At 36.5% G+C, this 19,470-nt stretch overlaps 3 protein-coding genes and 1 pseudogene across 5 annotated transcripts; 3 read left to right on the forward strand and 1 right to left on the reverse strand.

The window, feature by feature from the left end:
* Window positions 1–748: 748 nt before the first annotated feature.
* LOC104705044 (uncharacterized) lies at window positions 749–3,384 on the reverse strand. The gene is made up of 4 exons (XM_087456650.1): window positions 2,614–3,384; window positions 2,371–2,523; window positions 1,870–2,166; window positions 749–1,791 (listed from the first exon to the last, which is right to left on the reverse strand). Exons 1-4 carry the CDS (start codon window positions 2,917–2,919, stop codon window positions 904–906), a joined length of 1,644 nt encoding a protein of 547 aa, XP_087312776.1. The 5' UTR covers window positions 2,920–3,384; the 3' UTR covers window positions 749–903.
* A 1,892-nt stretch (window positions 3,385–5,276) lies between these two features.
* LOC104703071 (receptor like protein 21-like) lies at window positions 5,277–9,011 on the forward strand (annotated as a pseudogene). Its single transcript, XR_015562521.1, has 6 exons — window positions 5,277–5,703; window positions 5,863–6,018; window positions 6,105–6,173; window positions 6,339–6,410; window positions 6,545–6,618; window positions 6,722–9,011. The product of XR_015562521.1 is annotated as a receptor like protein 21-like (transcript).
* Window positions 9,012–10,071: 1,060 nt separating this feature from the next.
* LOC104703072 (receptor like protein 21) lies at window positions 10,072–14,531 on the forward strand. The gene is made up of 6 exons (XM_087459697.1): window positions 10,072–11,014; window positions 11,340–11,495; window positions 11,584–11,652; window positions 11,787–11,861; window positions 11,989–12,063; window positions 12,196–14,531. The coding sequence occupies exons 1-6, from the start codon at window positions 10,627–10,629 to the stop codon at window positions 14,355–14,357; spliced, it is 2,925 nt and encodes a 974-aa protein (XP_087315823.1). The 5' UTR covers window positions 10,072–10,626; the 3' UTR covers window positions 14,358–14,531.
* A 1,408-nt stretch (window positions 14,532–15,939) lies between these two features.
* On the forward strand, window positions 15,940–19,260 carry LOC104703074 (receptor-like protein 8). Of its 2 annotated transcripts, XM_087459698.1 has the most exons (5): window positions 15,940–16,160; window positions 16,262–16,502; window positions 16,643–16,711; window positions 16,906–16,977; window positions 17,076–19,260. In XM_087459698.1, the coding sequence occupies exons 4-5, from the start codon at window positions 16,911–16,913 to the stop codon at window positions 19,238–19,240; spliced, it is 2,232 nt and encodes a 743-aa protein (XP_087315824.1). In that variant the 5' UTR covers window positions 15,940–16,160; window positions 16,262–16,502; window positions 16,643–16,711; window positions 16,906–16,910; the 3' UTR covers window positions 19,241–19,260. The 2 variants fall into 2 exon arrangements, with proteins under 2 accessions (XP_087315824.1, XP_010417315.2); XM_010419013.3 differs by having other exon boundaries at window positions 16,061–16,502.
* Window positions 19,261–19,470: the final 210 nt, after the last annotated feature.

The following is a 19,470-nucleotide window of genomic DNA, read 5'->3' on the forward strand; positions in this document are numbered from 1 at the left end:
AGGAAATATCTAATTTGTGTTTAATAAACGATTACATATTTGGTAAGATCTTATTAGCTTTAAATGTACACTATTAATCCAATAATATCAATTGAGAATCATAATAAGAATATGTCAGATCATTTATTCCTAAATCATAACTAACAAATCGTAAAATGTATATTCTCAACTTGCGAATCAAGAGTTTTTACAAAACTCTACCTACAACCGTTAACGGTATATATATCAACAAAATAATAGACCCGTGGTGTACCACGGAGTAAAACCTAGGGAAAAGGACAACCCAAATACGTCTTTATCTAAAATCTTTCTGATACGACCTTCCCTGAATTTGAGCATTGATCTTGTCTCAACTCTCAACAGATGTGTGGATCAACTCTTGTCCAGAAGAAACCACAAATTAACTCCTACGAAGCTCAGACGTAATAACAAATATGAATCTATTTTTAGAATAACAGCAAAACAGTTGATTTACCTCCCAAGTCAATCTGTTCAAGAAATGATATCTAAATGTAAAAACCATTTGTCCACTTTTTCATCATATAAACATATTAGTAACCAACAAATGTGTAAGCATTTTCGAAGAAACCAGAACTCCTCATTTCTTTGATGAGTTTAGCTGATGCAGCTGTGTCACCAATCACCATCTCTACGGTACGCTCGGATTAGTGTACTATACGTATATATATAGTCATTTGGTGAAAGACCCATTTGTCACTTTCTTAAACAACGTACTAAAGCCAGGACAAATAAAAACCTTTTTCTTGACTTTTCCCAACACATTGTCTCATCAAGGTAACTATTTTAGCGAACCATATGCACAAATAAACTCTCTCACTCTATCTCACAATCCTAACAACTCTACACTAAGGAGTCACCAATCAATAGTCAGAAAACAAAACTCTAATCAGCACTAGTCAACATAATATGATGCAAATCAATCTGAAGTTTCTCATGAAGAAGAGACACATCCACTACATTCCCTTTCTCCTCTTTCGCCGCCAACTCCGCCACCGGGATCGCCGCAAGAAACCTCTTTATATATTCTCTACAACACTTTTTACCCTCACAAACCAACTTCTCCGACGACACCTCTTTCTCATACATCAAACTCGAATCATCAAACTTTAGAATGTAAGCTTGCTTGCAACCTTCGAACAATCTCTCCCCTAACGAATCGATTACGCAATAACCATCTAAATCTGCCTTCACTACGAAGAAATGATCGTTCCAGCTAACAATATAAACCCTAGTTTCACCATTACTTGAGGCTAACGCAACCTCTTTCTCCACCTCATCCCAAATCTGATCAAACGACATCAGACCATCCAACGAGGCAAATCTCTCCCGGCTAAATAACCCGGTAAATGATTTATCAGTACAAACCCTAACCGGTCGTAAATTCGCGGAAACGATGGTCTCTAGATCGAAATGCTTGTTCGGAAACAATCTTAGATACGATTCTTTGTCGCAAAGAGATTGCCATAAAGAAGAGCCTTGCCTGATCAACGAATCGAACTCTGTTCCTGAAGGTTTGATAAGTTTAGGATTCGCGTGGAACCAATGAGCCACCACCACCGCCACCGCCGCACAAGCTGCTTCTCCGGCGGCTTGTTCGCTTCTCTGATCAATCGACGCAGTGTAAACTTCCGATTTTAGCTTCGATTTACCATCGCGGCTCACTATATCCTTCACCACCCATTTGTTTGCCTCGATTGATGAATCAGTCTCTGCCGTCGCCGCCGGCTTTTCTTGTCCCGCCGTTGATATCTTTGTAAGTTCATCCTCTCTCTGCAAAAATGAACCGGCCCGGTTAGGGGCCAATATCGAACCAGGTTTTGAAAATTCAGAAAACCAAAAAATACTTACCGGTTCTCTTCTCCATGTCACAGAAAAGCTTAACCGTCGTCTCTTCCACCAATTAAACACGGCTTTTTGACCCGGTTCAGACTGGTTCTCATCCGGGCTTGAAGATGATCCGATTTCCACAATTGGACTACGTCCACCTGAACTCGGCGCGGTGGCTGGAGATGAAGACGAATCAAAATCTCTTACACCGCCGCGACGACTTGACATCTTTGTCGGAATTGCTGAGTCAACGGAGACCTGACCAAGTTGTATAAAGTCGTCTGGTTCGGTTCTTACCTCGGAAAAAGTCACGTTGACCTAAATTAAATAAACAACCGCGTGTCTTAATTAATTAAGGATTAGGATTAGATAATTAATTTACTTTTTTTTTTCATTAAAAAAAAGTCTTTAAAACCTTTCCATGATATTTTCTAAATTAATTTAACATCCAATGAGAACAAGAGTGATTCAAATTGGGATTAAAAAAATGTGATTAAAATTAAAATTGACCAGATTAATTACCACAAGTGTTGCTTCCTTCGAAAGCACGGAACCTTTTGAGCGAACCAGAAGCTTTTTCTCCACCGTCGATTCAAGCTTCGACGCTAACGCCGACAAATCCAGCGACGCCTTTCCGACCAAAGACTTCTTGTTTTTCGCATCCATTGTCTCTCCCTAATACCGAAAAAGTAGATGAATTCAACTAATTGAATTTAAACATCAAACTAATCATCCAATTAAGAGAGATAATTAAGAAAAACTCACGTAGAAGACATTGAAGGAAATGTTCCATGGGCCGACGATGCAACAAACGCGTTCGAACTCTTCCTCCCATTCTACATGGCGTACGCCTAAAGCAATCGGCTTAGAGCTCGTATGGTTAACAGGTCGATTAGACCGGTAAAAAGGGACGAGGCCTAATCCGAAACCGGAGACCGTTCCTTTCCATTTCACCTCCACCATCGTAGAAAGATTCTTTGCCGCCGTTTCGTGATCACCGGGAATAGACGGTAAGCCTTCAAGCCTCACCGGCTTCACCGTTACGTGAAGCTTCCTCACCTTCTTTGCCATATAGGTTTCAGAATTTATTCCTCTTCTTTTTATTTTGGGGTTTTCTCCTTTTTTTTTTGTTTCTTTTAGGTATAAAAAAAATGTATGAAGGAGGTGATGATATCTTTTAGCTATTTTTATATATATACGTAGATAGAAGCGTATATATCTTCTAAATAAGGCATCGGAAACGTAGAGAACATTAAAAAAGAATCAAAGACAGCAAAGAAAGAAACCCTCCAAGAAAACACACAAATTAATTAAGAAAACAAAAAAAAAGAGCGACTCGGTCATCAAACGCAGCAAATCCGTGTTCGAGGCAATTGAGAGAAGGAATGAAAAACCTCACGTGTGACTCATGGTCTGTTTTCCGCGGGCTAATGCTTACGTGGCTATTTCTAATTGGAGTGATGACTTCCGCCGCTACCTTGTTTGTTTTGGTTAATACAACAACAGAAACATGGTTTAAAAAAAAACCATGTTTGTGTTTTTTAAAATATTTGGAATGGTTCGTCTTATCATATTAAAATTTTCTTAAAATATTTGGATAAAGTTGTTGTTTGTTATTATTTCACTAAAAATAATCGGAAACATGTATGAAAGTTCGTGGAAATAATAACTGTTTTGTGTTTTTATTTATTTATTAGTAAAAGCTAAGAAATCAATTCAAGTAATCTACTTTTCTTTCCTAACTCATAATGCTTTATCGATAGAGGATGATGAGGATAGGACCACTGGAAAGTTGTCACGTCAACACGGATAAAGGCAACAAAAAAACGCACGTGCACACTTGTTTACTCACAGCAAGTTATGTACTTGCTTCCTTCCTTCCTAATGGTGGTAGACGAAGACGAGAGAACATAAGATTCTTCTGTCACGTGTTTCTGACGTTTTATTTTCTACACTAGCACGTTTTTTTCTCCATAACGGCGTTCTTTGGACTAAACTGTTACCTCTGTAGTTAAAGGGAGCGTTGCATAAATAAGGGGAGCAAGTCAAGTCATGGGGAAGCATCCGCCGAGTATTATAGTTCACTCTTTTTCTGTTCTGACGATATGTGGTTGTATACATACTGAGTTTTCTCGAGCTTAAGCTTAGGTAGTTCTTTTTTTACTGATCTGAAATGTTGCTCGCGAATTATTCTTTATAAGATTCTCCTTTTCTGGAGTAAAATGCTTTTCCTTACTTGTTTCAAACATCAATGTAGAGGTTGTGATTGTTGTACAAAAAAAAAAAGGGAGCGTTGCATAAAAAACACACAACACCTTTTTTATTTTTATTTTATTTTGTACTAAATCATTTTTATAACAATTTTCACTCTTCCTATTTTTAAATGGCCATCAGTTTCCCCCAAATGATATGCTTTATGTTTTTAAAATTTCCGTTGGATGGAGAGAGATCAAAGGGTTTCTATTGATGGCAGATTTAAGAGTGCTAATTGCTAAAGATGAAGGGATCCTACACGAAAATCGGCAGAGAAGCGAAGAATATCATCTTCTAGGGTTTCGTAGTTGAGTTAGAACAACCGGCATGTCTATGTGCCTATCCAGATTTACCGAAACGAATTTCATATACTACATCTTCACTGAATTCTATTGTGGAACTGGAAAAAATTGCCAACTTTGTTCTATTCAGGTTAACTTCTTTTTGTTTGAGTTGATGATTTGAGTCAGCATCTGTTAAAATTGACTAACATCCATTAATGTGAACTATGAAATCGGCACAATTTACAACATCTGGATATGAAATTTGAATTTTATTTGGATACAGATATAAATTGTCATTGTGAGTTTGTACAGATATAAATAGACATTTTTGAAATTGCACGGGTCGAAAATGGTCATTTTTCCACATTCAGCTACACTAACGGTTTACTTAACATCGTTTTTAGAATTGTAGGTTTTGACAAAAAAATTTATGTATAAATACGATAAAACAACTAAATGTAACATTTTATTTTCCAAGAGCCAGATAACAAACATCTTTACATATTGTTGCAGGAACTTCTTAGAGAGGCAAATCCACTGTGCGTGCATTGGCTAGAATATCTGTACCCTCTGCTTTATGGATCTCTCTGTTTCTGATTTAAGTTAAATAAACCCACGAATAAGTTTACCTTCTTTGCTTGACTTGTGTTTACTTATGTCGTGGTCTTACACACATATGTCATCATCCGATTGTGGGCATTTTCTACAAAGACTTTGACTTTGGCCTATCATACAATTCAAAGTAAATGATAGTGATCACTCACTTAACGCATTACCCATGACTTTTAAGTTTTTTTAACAACAGAGAGACTTCAACTTTTCTAAATATGCGATTATATATATCACACTCCTAAATTGCTTTGGAGTTCATATCATTTGTTTCTTCTTCTTTTGTTTTTTAATAAAAAAAAAAAAAGTTATTTGCAATGGATGGGAAGCTTTTCTTGGGCCAGTCCTTAATATGGGTGATATTACTGTTGGGGCAGCTACGTGGATGCAAAATTTGTATTCAGAAAGAAAGGAGTGCTTTATTGGAGCTCAAGAAATTTCTGGTCTCGAGGAGTGCAGAAGGGTACTCTGATTATGTTCTCACTACTTGGACTAATGACACAAAGAGCGATTGCTGCCAGTGGGAGGGTATTGAATGCAATCGTACAAGCACTCGGGTTATCGGCCTTTCCGTGGGTTTTATGTTCTTTAAAGAGTATTCCTTCCTAAACCTTTCTTTGCTGCATCCATTTGAAGAGGTTCGGAGTCTGGACTTATCATCAGGGAACCAATACAGCCCAATTTAATGGCTTCTTTGATGATGTTCAAGGTATACCAGTATATCATGGTTTCTATTTAGCCTTTCGAAACATTTTTCCTATGATGTTATCTTTGGTGTCTATTTGGAAACATTTTTTGTAATATTTCCCCTCTAATTTTTTTGGATACTTTGTTAACCAGATCTTTTTTTTTTTTTTTTCAATTGCAGGATATAAAAGCTTAAGGACACTAAAAAACCTGGAAATTTTGGATCTCTCTTCAAATAGATTCAACAACAGCATCTTTCCATTTTTGAATGCTCCTACCTTACTTACAGCTCTTTTTCTCCGTTCAAACATCATGGAAGGCCCTTTTCCTTATAAAGGTGTGTGTTTGGTGAGGTCGTTTGGTTTTTATTTTGGGAAAGATTTGTTTTAACTATCCTTATATTTTGTTTGATTCCCCTTTCAGAAATAAAGGACTTGACAAACTTGAAACTGTTGGATCTGAGTCTAAACTATTTTAACGGTTCCATTCCAGGTAACGATCTGAGTCTAAACTATTCTAAACTTTAATTGTTATTGTCATTTATCCCATGAGTATAAATTTAACTTATTTAACTCCGTAAATAATTGTTAAATTAATTTATGCAATGTCAATGATCATCTTATCCATATTACGTACATCTCTTTGTTTTGTGGGCAGACTTAACTCATCTGAAAAAGTTGAAAGCTCTAGATCTAGGTTGGAATAAGTTTTCTAGCTCGGGATTGCAAGGCAAGCTAAGCTTATTTATTTTCTTGGACTTTTTTTATATTGTTTATAATGAATGGAGATGAATATATCTTATATTGAGTTAGACAATGATCATTTTTTGTAATTAAAATTTTTTGGCCTTTTAATAATTTCAGAACTAAGCAATTTGACTAACTTGGAAGTCTTGGGTCTTGCGACAATGATTTGGACGAACCTACGCCTATAGAAGGTGACATTTGTTTACCCTATCTTCAAGATTATGTACGAGAAGTGTCTATTGACTTCTCTAGAGGAATACAACTATTCTTATTATTCTCTATATTTTAATCCAGTGATTTGTAAAATGAAGAATTTGCGGGAGCTCTATCTCAGTGGAAATCATTTTGTAGGCCAGCTTCCTCTTTGTTTAGGTAGCTTGAACAAGCTACAAGTTCTTGACCTCTCATCCAACCACTTTTGTGGGAATCTACCATCTAATTTTAGTAGCCTTGAGGTCCTGGAATATCTATCGTTGCTAGAAAACGACTTTACAGGCTTATTCTCACTCAATCCACTTGCCAATTTTACAAAGCTAGAGGTGCTGAAACTTTCGTCAACATCTGATATGGTACAAGTAAAGACAAAGAGTAGTTGGAAGCCAAAATTCCAACTAAGTGTTGTTGTACTCCGATCTTGCAACTTGGAGAAAATACCTTCCTTTCTCGTGTACCAGAAACACTTGCGTCTAGTTGATCTATCTAGCAACAGATTATCCGGAGACATTCCAGCTTGGCTGTTTGTGAATAATGCAAAACTCAAAGTCTTACAGTTGCAGGATAATTCGTTCACTATCTTACATATGCCTACAGTAATGCATGGCTTGAAGCTCTTGGATTTCTCAGCAAATGATATAAGGTTGTTTCCTGATAATATCAGCTGTGCGCTTCCGAATATGATACATATGAATGGCTCAAAAAATGGGTTTCGAGGGCATTTTCCATCGTCTTTGGGTGATTTGAAGAAGATTAAACTCATAGACCTTTCTTATAATAACTTCTCTGGAAAGCTACCGAGGAGCTTTCTTATGAGTTGCTTTTCACTTGCATACTTGAAACTCTCTCACAACAAATTTGGTGGCCAATTTCTTCCCGAAGGAACAAACTTCACTTCCATGGAGGTATTGAGAATGGATAACAACTTATTTACAGGAAAGATTGGAGTTGGTTTGCTTAGCTCCAATACTACATTGCAAGCTCTTGACATGTCTAACAATCGTCTCACAGGTATTATACCAAGTTGGATATCAGCAATATCTTATTTGGAAATATTATCGGTATCAAACAATTTCTTACAAGGCACAATACCACCTTCTTTGATGAACCTTTCGTTCCTGGACATGTCTGGAAACCTATTTTCGGGAGCCTTACCGTCATATTCTCCTAGTTCAAAATTGTTCCTACACAACAACAACTTCACAGGGGTAATTCCGGACACATTTTTGAATAGTGTCAAAATACTTGATTTGCGGAACAACAAGATCTCTGGAAGTATCCCGCAGTTTTTCAATACCCAGAGCATAAAAATTCTTTTGTTGAGTGGGAACAATTTAACAGGATCTATTCCAAGACAGATGTGTGATTTGAGCAACATTGAAATTTTAGATCTTTCAGATAACAAGCTCAAAGGCTTCATACCTTCATGCCTCAATAATTTATCTTTTGGAAGAAGAGAGGAATCTAGTTACAACTATCTATCTGCAACCACGGAGGTCCTTCAATTGGAATTTTACAAATCCACATTCATGGTGGATGAGCTTGAGGTATACTACTTTACTTTTCAGGCTATTGAGATCAAATTTGCTATGAAGCAAAGGTATGATTCTTATTTTGGCGGTTCTGGTTTCGCTAAAGGAATACTTGATTATTTGAATGGGATGGATTTGTCAAGCAATAAATTAAGTGGTGTTATCCCATCAGAACTTGGAGATCTCTAAGAACTGCATGCGTTGAATCTATCTCACAATTTCTTGTCGAGTTCTATACCTTCAAGCTTCTCCAAACTGAAAGATATTGAGAGCCTTGATCTTTCTCATAACATGTTACAAGGAAGCATTCCTCAACAACTTACCAGCCTTGATTTCCTTGGTGTCTTGGATGTATCTTATAACAATTTGTCAGGGATCATTCCCCAAGGAAGGCATTTTGACACTTTCGACGAGAGCAGCTACTTAGGCAATCCTTTTCTTTGTGGACCACCAACAGAGATAAGTTGTGAGACTAAAAAGAGTACAGAGGAAGAAGGCAATGGAAGAGAAGATGAAGACGATCAAGCTGCTATTGACATGGTGGTGTTCTATTATAGTACTGCTTCAACTTATGTGACCGCGTTGATAGGCATTCTTGCACCTATGTGCTTTGATTGTCCTTGGCGTCGAGCATGGCTCCGCATAGTTGATGCGTCCATTGCCTCAGCGAAAAGTATGTTCTTTTAAAGTCATTTCATCAGCTGTTACTGTTTGGGCAAAAATAATTGATTCGTTTAAAGACTACGTAAACAAGATATAGATGTTGAATAGTCGTTTTTATTAATCAAAGTATCGAGCTCAAATACAAGATTTTAAGGCACAATGAGTCAATTTAGGAACCCAAGCTGTGCTTCAGAATTGAGTCGTGTGGCTATGTTTTAGGTCTCTTGTTTTGGCTTCGATTTTCCTCCCATATCATGTCGAAATCGTTCACTATTTATAGGGAAGTCTCGTTACCGCCTCTTCATGGGATTTGGGTTTGAGTAACCGCCTCTTCATGAGATAAGGTCATTCTGAATATTCTCTCCACGGGATTGAGTCAAATATTTTCTTGATAAAGTCGTAGCAAATTAGAATCGGTCGCAAAGTCCAATTACAGCTTGTATTGACTCGTTGTTTGTTGTTACAACCCGTATTGGCTCGTTAATTGTTGTGTCGGCCCATATCGGCTCGATGCTTGTCGTTACAGTCCGTATTGGCTTGATGCTTGTCGTTACGGCCGGTATTGACTCAATGTTTACCGTTACGATCGGTATTAACTCAATATTCTAGAGAATGCATAATTCTCTATTATTTATAAAATATATCACAATTATAATAGAATTTATCTATTATAATTTATATGATTGAAATTATGCCCAACAGTTACCATTCTGTTTCTATAACTATATATATATATATATATGTATGTGCTATGTATTTTTACCTTACATGGTTTTTAATAAAGTCTCTACAGTACTATGGAAGAGCGAAAGGAGTAAACGAAAAGGTATAACCACTTTCTATTTGCTTTCTCTTTGTTCCAGTCTCTAACAAGTGAACTTTAAACACTCTCTTAAAATCAGGAATTTAAAGGTTAAAACTTTATTTAGTGAATTATGGGGAGAAGTCTTCCCCAATGCAACAGAACTGTTTTCTACTCTGTTTTCTACAAACGTTTACTAAATTTGATTTTAACTTATCTCGTGTAATATGTGCTCCTTCGATCACATTGGCTCCAATCCTTTCCAGATTCCTTTAATCATTTTCCAAATCTTAAATCCCACAGAAGAAAATCGTAGAACGTACTGGAAACCACTTCTTGACTTTTTTTATTTTTTATTTCCATTGACATTGTAAAAAGAAGTGGTGATGGATTCATTATTCAACTTATGTGGAAGTTAATTAATAAGAAATTGCAAGTCTCGTCATTTGTTATTGCAACTGAAAAACGAGTATGTTTTCCACATGAGCTGGTTAGAGATATATTTTGTTATTCAGCTTTTGTTTTGAATTCATCTGCGTACATACAGCATTTTCAATGGAGAGTTTGAATTCTTCTTTCTTTTGCCGACCCAATCCAATGAAAGGGAAGGTGACAAAGGTGTTAAATATTCATCTGACTATTGCGGCAGCCACTTGGAATACAAAAGTCGTATCCTTCACATAACAAATTAGCCACACATATATTATCCGAGCATGGTTGTCTTCTTCAAAGACGACCTTCACTTGTCTTATCATACAATTTCAAAGTAAACGATTGTGATCACTCACTTATGCATGTACATGAATTCTCAGTGTTTATTCTAACAAAGACTTTGACTTCTTTTCTTTTTTTTTTAATTAATAAATTCAACAATCATTTCTGGTTGAAATTTTATGACCGGGGAGGTATAAGAGTGAACGATCACACTTCCAAATTGCTTTACCTGGAGTTTATTTCATTTGCTTTTTTTTTTTTTAATCTCACTTTCAATGGAAGGGAAGCTTTTCTTGGGCCAATACTTGATATGTGTGTTGTTACTGTTGGGGCAGCTACATGGATGCAAAAGCTGCATTGCGAAAGAAAGGGAAGCTTTGTTGGAGCTTAAGAACTACTTGATGTCAAGGAGTCGAGAATCAGGACTCGACTATGTTCTCCCTACTTGGATTGATGGCACAAAGAGTGATTGCTGCCAGTGGGAGGGCATTAAATGCAATCGAACAAGCGGGCGGGTTATTGCGCTTTCTGTTGGTAATATGTACTTTAAAGAGAGCTCTCCTTTAAATCTTTCCTTGCTTCATCCCTTTGAAGAGGTTCAAAGTCTGAACTTATCCACGGATGGATACAACGAATTCAATGGCTTCTTTGATGACGAAGAAGGTATACCACACTTTTTCCCGCATTTAGTTTTACCCTTGTGGTCTCTGTTTGGAGATATTTTTCCTTACACTGAAAATTTAGAATTTTATATAGGCTATATCAGTATCTCTTCTGATTCTTGAAAGTCAAACTGTTTACTTAGATTTTCCCATGCATCAAAAATTTATAGTACTAATTAGTTACATCCCCTGGCCAGTCCCGTTTTATCCTAGAGAGTCCATACAATTAAACTCTCTTAGTTCCATTTGCATGTAGAGAAATAGGAACTAGTATATTGCAATCTTATTTTTATGTACACTTTGTTGACAAGATTTTTCGTTTGCAGGTTATAGAAGCTTGAGTAGATTAAGAAACTTGCAGATCATGGATCTCTCAACAAATAATTTCAACAACAGCATATTTCCTTTTCTTAATGCCACTACATCACTTACAACTCTTTTTCTCCCGTATAACGAAATGGCTGCCCCTTTTCCTAGTAAAGGTGAGTTTTCTATTTCTAAGGAGGTGCCCATGGAGCAGAGTCAATTTTTAGTTCTAATTATAATTATTCTATTGGATTCCCCTTTCAGCACTAAAAAACTTGAAAAACTTGGAACTGTTGGATTTGAGAGCAAACACACTAAGAGGCTCCATGCAAGGTAGCATCTACAACAATTGTGACTACTTAATTGTATAATTGGTTTATGCCATCTCACTTATCATCATCATATCAACTTAAATTATTTACAGGTGTCTTTTCTTGTTTTTTTATGTGTTTCTTGTCTTGTGGCAGAGCTAACTCATCTGAAAAAGCTGAGAGCTCTAGATCTGAGTTCGAATAAATTTTCTAGCTCAATGGAACTGAAAGGCAAGCTTGCTTCTTCTTTCTAACGTTTTTATATATTTATAATATGAAGGGAGATGAATATAGCTTATTTAAATATAGTTAATGATCATTTTGCAACATACAATATTTTGGCCTTTGATTATTTCAGAACTAAAGAATATGATTAACTTGGAAGTTTTGAGTCTTGCTCAGAATCATTTAGACGGGCCTCTCCCAATAGAAGGTACCCCTATGTTTGCTTCACCTTCAAGATTATGTATGAGAAGTGTCTACTGACTTCTCGAGAGGAATATAATTAACTACTCTTATTATTCACGTTATCTTTTTGTTTTCGAAATTATCTTTTTTTTTGCAGTATTTTGTAAAATGAAGAATCTGCGAGAGCTCGATCTCAGAGGAACTCATTTTGTAGGCCATCTTCCTCTCTGTTTAGGTAGCTTGTACAAGCTGAAGGTTCTTGACCTCTCATCCAACCAGTTTAGTGGAAATCTACCTTCTAGCTTCAGTAGCCTTGAGTCCCTCGAATATCTATCATTGTTAGATAACAACTTCGCTGGCTCGTTCTCTCTCAATCCACTCACCAACCTAACAAAGCTCAAGGTGTTCAAACTATCATCAGGATCTCATACGGTACAAGTCGAGACAGAGGGTACTTGGAGGCCAAATTTTCAACTAAGTGTTCTTGTGCTACGATCTTGCAGCTTGGAGAAAATCCCTTCCTTTCTCGCGTACCAGAAAAACTTGCGTCTAGTTGATCTATCCAACAACAAGTTATCTGGAAACATTCCTAGCTGGCTGTTGGAGAATAATCCAGATCTTGAAGTCTTACAGTTGCAGAATAATTCATTCACTATATTTCAAATGCCTACAATAGTGCATAATTTGCTGGTCTTGGATTTCTCAGCTAATAATATTAGGAAGTTCCCTGATAGTATGGACCATACGCTACCGAATCTGGAACGTTTAAATGGCTCCAATAATGGGTTCCAAGGGCATTTTCCAACGTCTATTGATGAGATGAAGAATATTTCATTCTTGGACCTGTCTTATAATAACTTTTATGGGAAGCTACCAAGAAGCTTTGTCACAGGTTGTGTTTCACTAATATCCCTGAAGCTCTCTCACAACAAATTTAGCGGCCCTTTTCTTCCGAGAGAAGCAAACTTCCCTTCGCTTGACGTGTTGAGAATGGATAACAATTTATTTACGGGGAAGATTGGAGGCGGTTTGCGTAACTCTACTTTTTTACGAATCCTTGACATGTCCAATAATGGTCTCGGTGGCGCTATTCCAAGATGGTTGTTTGAATTTCATTATTTGGATTTCTTATTGATATCCAACAATGCCTTGGAAGGTACGATACCACCTTCTTTGTTGGGAATGCCCTTTCTCTCGTTTCTGGACCTTTCTGGAAACAATCTTTCTGGAGCCTTACCGTCACGTGTTGATGGTGTGTGGGGGATATATATGTTCCTACATAACAACAACTTCTCAGGGTCAATTCCGAATACGTTGTTGCAAAGTGTTCAGATACTTGATCTGCGGAACAATAAACTCTCTGGGAGTATCCCGCAGTTTGTCGATACCCAAAGCATAAATATTCTTTTGTTGAAGGGAAACAATTTAACAGGATCTATTCCAAGGCAGCTTTGTTATTTGAGAAACATCAGACTTTTAGATCTCTCAGACAACAAGCTCAATGGCTTCATACCTTCATGCCTATATAATTTGTCTTTTGGTCGTTTACAAGAGGACACAATGGCTCTCAACATCCCGCCATCTTTTAATCAAATGAGTCTTGAGTTGGAATTATACAAATCCACTTTTTTGGTAGATAAGATCGAAGTAGACCGCTCAACCTATCAAGAAGTTGAAATCAAATTTGCAGCCAAGCAAAGGTATGATTCTTATAGTGGAAGATCTGAGTTCAGGGAAGGAATACTTCGTCTTATGTATGGGATGGATCTGTCAAACAATGAAGTAAGTGGTGTTATCCCAACAGAGATTGGACATCTCTTGAAACTACGAGTGTTGAATCTATCTCACAATCTATTGTCGAGTTCTATACCGTCCACCTTCTCCAACCTAAAGGATGTTGAGAGCCTTGATCTTTCTCATAACGGGTTGCAGGGAAGTATTCCTCACCAACTCACTAGCCTTACTTCTCTTGCTGTGTTCAACGTGTCTTACAACAACTTATCAGGAATCATTCCCTTAGGAAGGCAATTTAACACCTTTGACGAGAACAGCTACATAGGCAATCATCTTCTTTGTGGACCACCAACCAATAGAAGTTGTGAGGCTAATAAGAGCTCAGAGGAAACACTGATTGGAAGAGAAGACGAAGATGATGAAACTGCTATTGACATGATGGTCTTCTATTATAGTACTGCTTCAATTTATGTGACAGCGTTGATAAGCATATTTGCACTTATGTGCTTTGATTGTCCTTGGCGTCGAGCATGGTTCCGCATCGTCGATGCTTTCATTGCCTCTGCGAAAAAAGTGTTTCCTTAAAATCATTTCAGTTCCGTTCAAAAGCTTGAATATATATTGTGTTTGAGTTTCGTTCAAAAGCTTGATCTTATTTTGTGGTATATCCTCTCTATATATATTAATAGAGAACATTTTCACAAAGCTTCTATATCTTTTTTTAATAAATGCAGGCAATGTTTTTTTTGGTGCAAAAAACAATATTTTTTTATTATTATTATTATTATTTTTTGGACAACAATGATAAAGATTAGCTCATGAGAGCCTATTAAGAAAGAAGTTCTTTACTATTAGTTATTTAAAATAATAAAAGATTTAATCAATTACTAAAATTTAAAATATATTTAATTATTTAATTATCACTTTCATAACTTATCACCTCATTAGCATCTTTCATTTTCTTAATGCTGCTATCTCACTTAAAACTCTTTTCTCCGGAATAACGATAAGGGTGGCCCTTTCCCAGAAAGAGGTGTGTTGCTCCATTGGTAATGAGGTGGCTATAGAGCACAACTCACCTATTAGTGTTGGATTTTTTAATAAGTCATTTAAAAAATGAGTGAGACAGGGTTAATCTCTTTTTACACATCTAACGCTAGATATGCAATCCTAATATTATTAATTACTAAGTTATATATGTTACTTGAATTAAATTTAGAAAAATACTAAAAGTTTATATATATTATATAACTTTAATACTAAATTAAAATATCATAAAAAATCTAATATCATTATATGTAAAAATAAAATTTGTGGCATGGTGCACCAGAGGGATGAAATTTTACTTTTGGTTTACACGGAAAGTAAAAGATGAAAACCGAACCTTCCGCCTCGGTATGCTTGGCAGGCCTGGGCACTAATACCCGTTACCCTTTTTCGATCCGTTACTTTTGGTTCGTACCCATTCTGAAAAAAGGGTATCCGCAGCTTTAAGGTCGAGTAAAGGGTATTATAATTATATTATCGGTGAGTAAGGAACGAGTATAGGGTAATAGTTTAATTTTAATACTCGTCTCGTTACTTGTCCCATTACCCGTTTTGTTACCCGACCTGTAAATACTTTTTAATATTTTGTATTATTATTATTTATTATTAATTTATAAATATATTATAGAGTTAAAGTTAAAGCCTAAGTTCAACTTAGTCCAACTGAAATGATATATACGACGCCCAATTGAATTAATATTTTATTTTTATTTTTTAAGTTTGTAATTTTCTAATTCTTGGACTTATATGTTGCATACATTTATGAATTTTTCTTTTTCAGATTTTGGAATATGAAATTATTATTGCGATTATTGACAATTTTTTTTATCGGATATTCATTTATCCGGGTAAAAGTAAAGAGTCGGATATTTAAAGGATCAACTATTTTTCTTCGGGTACCCGTTTTTCTGGATATCCGTTATTTAAGGGTCGAATACGAGTAATTTTTTTCTATTACCCGTTAGGGTCAGGTCGGGTCGGGTAAAGGATATGAGAAAATTCAAGGATACCCGTCCCGTGCGCAGAACTAATGCTTGGACGATCAAATAAAAGAATATTCTGATTACTTTTTAACTTTAACTTAACTTATTTCGTGGAAAGAGTGTATAGATGAGTTTTCAGCCACACAAATAATCATTCGAGTACGGGTGTTTTTTCTACAAAGACCTTGACTTCCTCTCATACAATTATAATAAGTGTTTCAATTCACTGAAACTTCGATCTTTTTTAACAAAAAAAAAAAAAGAAAAGAAAAAGGAAACTTCGATCTTTTTCATTTTGTTGAACTCCTATAAACGTGTTGATATTTTTGTTGAACTCGCTGTCCCAAATTGCTTTGGCGTTTATTTCATTTTCTGTTTTTTTTTTTAATCTTATTTGCAATGGGAAGGAAGCTTTTCTTGGGCCAATACTTGATATGGGTGATATTAGTATTGGAGCAGCTTCATGGATGCAAAAGCTGTGTTGAGAAAGAAAGAAAAGCATTACTAGAGCTCAAGAAACTGTTGGAGCTCAAGAAACACAATGTCTCAACAAGTTGGGACGATGTTCTCCCTAGTTGGACTAATGACACAAAGAGTGATTGCTGTCAGTGGGAGTCCATTGAATGCAATCGTATAAGTGGCCGGATTATCGGGATTTCTATTGGTTTTTATAACATCGATGGCCCTTTTCCTATTAACGGTATGTTATTCCATTTTTAACAGTGAGGTGCCTGCCTATCATGCACATGATCCTACTTAATTTATGCTGTATCTTTGGTTAGTTGTTTTAATTTTTGTAATTTAAACTACAGTTTTTAATTCTCATTGACTCCCTTTTAGGACTAGAGAACTTGACAAACTTGGAACTGCTAAATCTGGGTGGAAGCGGATTTAACGGCACAATACTAGGTAGCATCTACTCTCTATATAATTATTGAAATGGTTTATGTCATAGCAACTCTTCATCTCTTTAGTTTACATATATGTCCATATTAATTAGAAAATATGCTTCTTTGCAGCTGGGAAAACTTAAAGTAAGCTTATTTTTATTTGGAAATAATATTTCTTCTAAACAAAATATTTTGGCCTTTACTTCCTTTCAGAACTAATGAATTTGACTACCTTGAAACGCTTGAGTCTTCGTGGGAATACCTTTAGTGGGGCTATACATGCAGGTTTGTGTGTGTGATTATCAATTTTAACAACATAACAGTTTTACATATCACACAGGAAATCACATTATCTTGTTGTGTCTTTTTTTTTTTCGTAATAGTTTGTAAAATGAAGAATCTAGAGGAGCTCGATCTTAGAAGAAATCATTTTGCAGGCGAGCTTCCTCTTTGTTTAGGTAGTTTGAACAAGCTACGGGTTCTTGATCTGTCATCCAACCAGTTTAGTGGGAATCTACCATCTAGTTTCAGTAGCCTTGAGTCCCTCGAATATCTATCATTGTCAGATAACAACTTCAGTGGCTTATTCTCGCTCAGTCCACTTGCAAACCTCACAAAGCTAAAGGTGTTTAAACTTTCATCAAAATCTGAAATGGTACAAGTCGAGACAGAGGCTACTTGGCAGCCAAAGTTTCAACTGAGTGTTGTTGTACTAAGAGTTTGCAGCTTGGAGAAAATCCCTTCCTTTCTTATGTACCAGAAGAACCTGCGTCTAGTTGATTTATCCAACAACAGAATATCTGGTCACATTCCTACCTGGCTGTTGACGAATAATCCTGAACTTGAAGTATTCCAGTTGCAGAATAATGTATTCACAATCTTTCAGATGCCTACAATAATAGTGCATAAGTTGCAGTTCTTGGATTTTTCAGCGAATAATATTACAGGACTATTCCCCGATAATATTGGTCGTGCACTTCCAAATCTGGTAAGAATGAATGGGGCAAATAATGGGTTTCAAGGGAGTTTTCCATCGTCTATGGGTGAGATGGTAAACATAACATTGTTGGATCTATCTTATAATAACTTCTCTGGGAAGCTACCTAGAAGCTTTGTCATGGGTTGTTTTTCACTAAAACAACTGAAGCTCTCTCACAACAAATTCAGTGGCCTTTTTCTTCCAAGAGAAACAAGCTTCACTTCACTGAAAGAGTTGAGAATGGATAACAACTTATTTAGTGGGGAGATCGGAGTTGGTTTGCTTAGCTCCAACAAAACATTGTCAACTCTTGACATGTCCAACAATCGTCTCGTGGGTGCTATCCCAAGTTGGATAACTAACTTATCTACTTTGAGTAGGTTATTGATATCAAACAATTTCTTAGAAGGTATAACACCACCCTCTTTGCTAACCATGCCCTCTATTTCGCTTCTTGACCTGTCGGGAAACCAATTATCTGGAGTTTTACCTTCACATGTCGGTGGGGATTTTGGGATACAGTTGTTCCTAAGTGACAACAACTTCACCGGGCCGATTCCGGACACGTTCTTGGAACATGTCAATATACTTGATCTACGGAACAATAAATTCTCTGGTAGTATCCCACAGTTTGTCAATACCGAGAGCATAAGAATTCTTTTGTTGAAGGGTAACAACTTAACAGGATCTATTCCAAGGCAGTTGTGTGATTTGAGCAACATTAGACTTTTAGATCTTTCAGATAACCATCTCAACGGTGTCATACCTTCATGCCTTTATAATTTATCATTTGGACCAGGAGGAGATAAGAATACGGAGGTAGGTGTATCAGAGTCGGCAGCCTGTGAGTTCAAATTTTACAAATCCACATTTGTGAATGAGAAATTCTGTGTAGAATCCGATGATTTTGAAGAAATTGAAATCAAATTTTCAACCAAGCAAAGGTATGAATCTTATTTTGGAGCAGCAGTTGAGTTCACTGGTGCAATACTTGATCGTATGTATGGAATGGATCTGTCGAGCAATGAATTAAGTGGTGTTATCCCAGCAGAGCTTGGAGATCTCTCACAACTTCGAGTCATGAATTTATCTCACAATTTCTTGTCAAGTTCAATACCATCAAACTTCTCCAATCTGAAGGACATTGAGAGCCTTGATCTTTCACATAACAAGTTGCAAGGAAGCATTCCTCAACAACTAACCAGCCTTACTTCTCTTGCTGTCTTCGACGTGTCTTACAACAATTTGTCAGGGATCGTTCCCCAAGGAAAGCAGTTCAATACCTTCAACGAGAAAAGCTACATAGGCAATCCTCTTCTTTGTGGACCTACGACGACCAAGAAAAGTTGTGAGGCTACTAAGAGCTCAAACGAAGCAGATAATGGAGGAGAAGAAAAAGACGATGAAGCTGTTATTGATGTGGTGGTATTCTATTATAGTGCTGCTTCAACTTGTGTGACCGCATTGATAGGTGTTCTTGTAGTTATGTGTTTTGATTCTCCTTGTCGTCGGGCATGGCTACGCATTGTCGACGCTTCCATCGCCTCGGCGAAAAGTATGCTGCCTTAAATAAAACTCACTTCAGCTCAGTTGTTCCCCCCATTATGTTTCTGTAGTTTTGGATTTTGCATGATATGGTTATTAATAAGAGTCTCCACAAAAAAACATATCTCTCTTCGTTACGTAATGAGTAGAAATGTTGAGATCTTCTTTGTGCATCGTTTAGGGGAAACAAGTATATCTCTCTGCTTCTAGGCGCAATTTCTCTCTGTTTCCTAATTTGTGTGCTATCGTTTACT

Source organism: Camelina sativa, chromosome 7 (assembly GCF_030686135.1).
Source record: "Camelina sativa cultivar CO46 ecotype springtype chromosome 7, ASM3068613v1".
Taxonomy (NCBI): domain Eukaryota; kingdom Viridiplantae; phylum Streptophyta; class Magnoliopsida; order Brassicales; family Brassicaceae; genus Camelina; species Camelina sativa.

Coding starts and splice junctions, on each gene's coding strand:
- LOC104705044 (XM_087456650.1), bottom strand. CDS start 2,919: ATGGCAAAGAAGGTGAGGAAGCTTCACGTAACGGTGAAGCCGGTGAGG. Junction 2,167..2,370: donor CGAAGGAAGCAACACTTGTG/GTAATTAATCTG, acceptor TATTTAATTTAG/GTCAACGTGACTTTTTCCGA. Junction 1,792..1,869: donor TGACATGGAGAAGAGAACCG/GTAAGTATTTTT, acceptor TCATTTTTGCAG/AGAGAGGATGAACTTACAAA.
- LOC104703072 (XM_087459697.1), top strand. CDS start 10,627: ATGGAAGGGAAGCTTTTCTTGGGCCAATACTTGATATGTGTGTTGTTA. Junction 11,496..11,583: donor TGCCCCTTTTCCTAGTAAAG/GTGAGTTTTCTA, acceptor TTCCCCTTTCAG/CACTAAAAAACTTGAAAAAC. Junction 11,862..11,988: donor TAGCTCAATGGAACTGAAAG/GCAAGCTTGCTT, acceptor TGATTATTTCAG/AACTAAAGAATATGATTAAC.
- LOC104703074 (XM_010419013.3), top strand. CDS start 16,202: ATGGGAAGGAAGCTTTTCTTGGGCCAATACTTGATATGGGTGATATTA. Junction 16,503..16,642: donor TGGCCCTTTTCCTATTAACG/GTATGTTATTCC, acceptor ACTCCCTTTTAG/GACTAGAGAACTTGACAAAC. Junction 16,712..16,905: donor ATTTAACGGCACAATACTAG/GTAGCATCTACT, acceptor ACTTCCTTTCAG/AACTAATGAATTTGACTACC.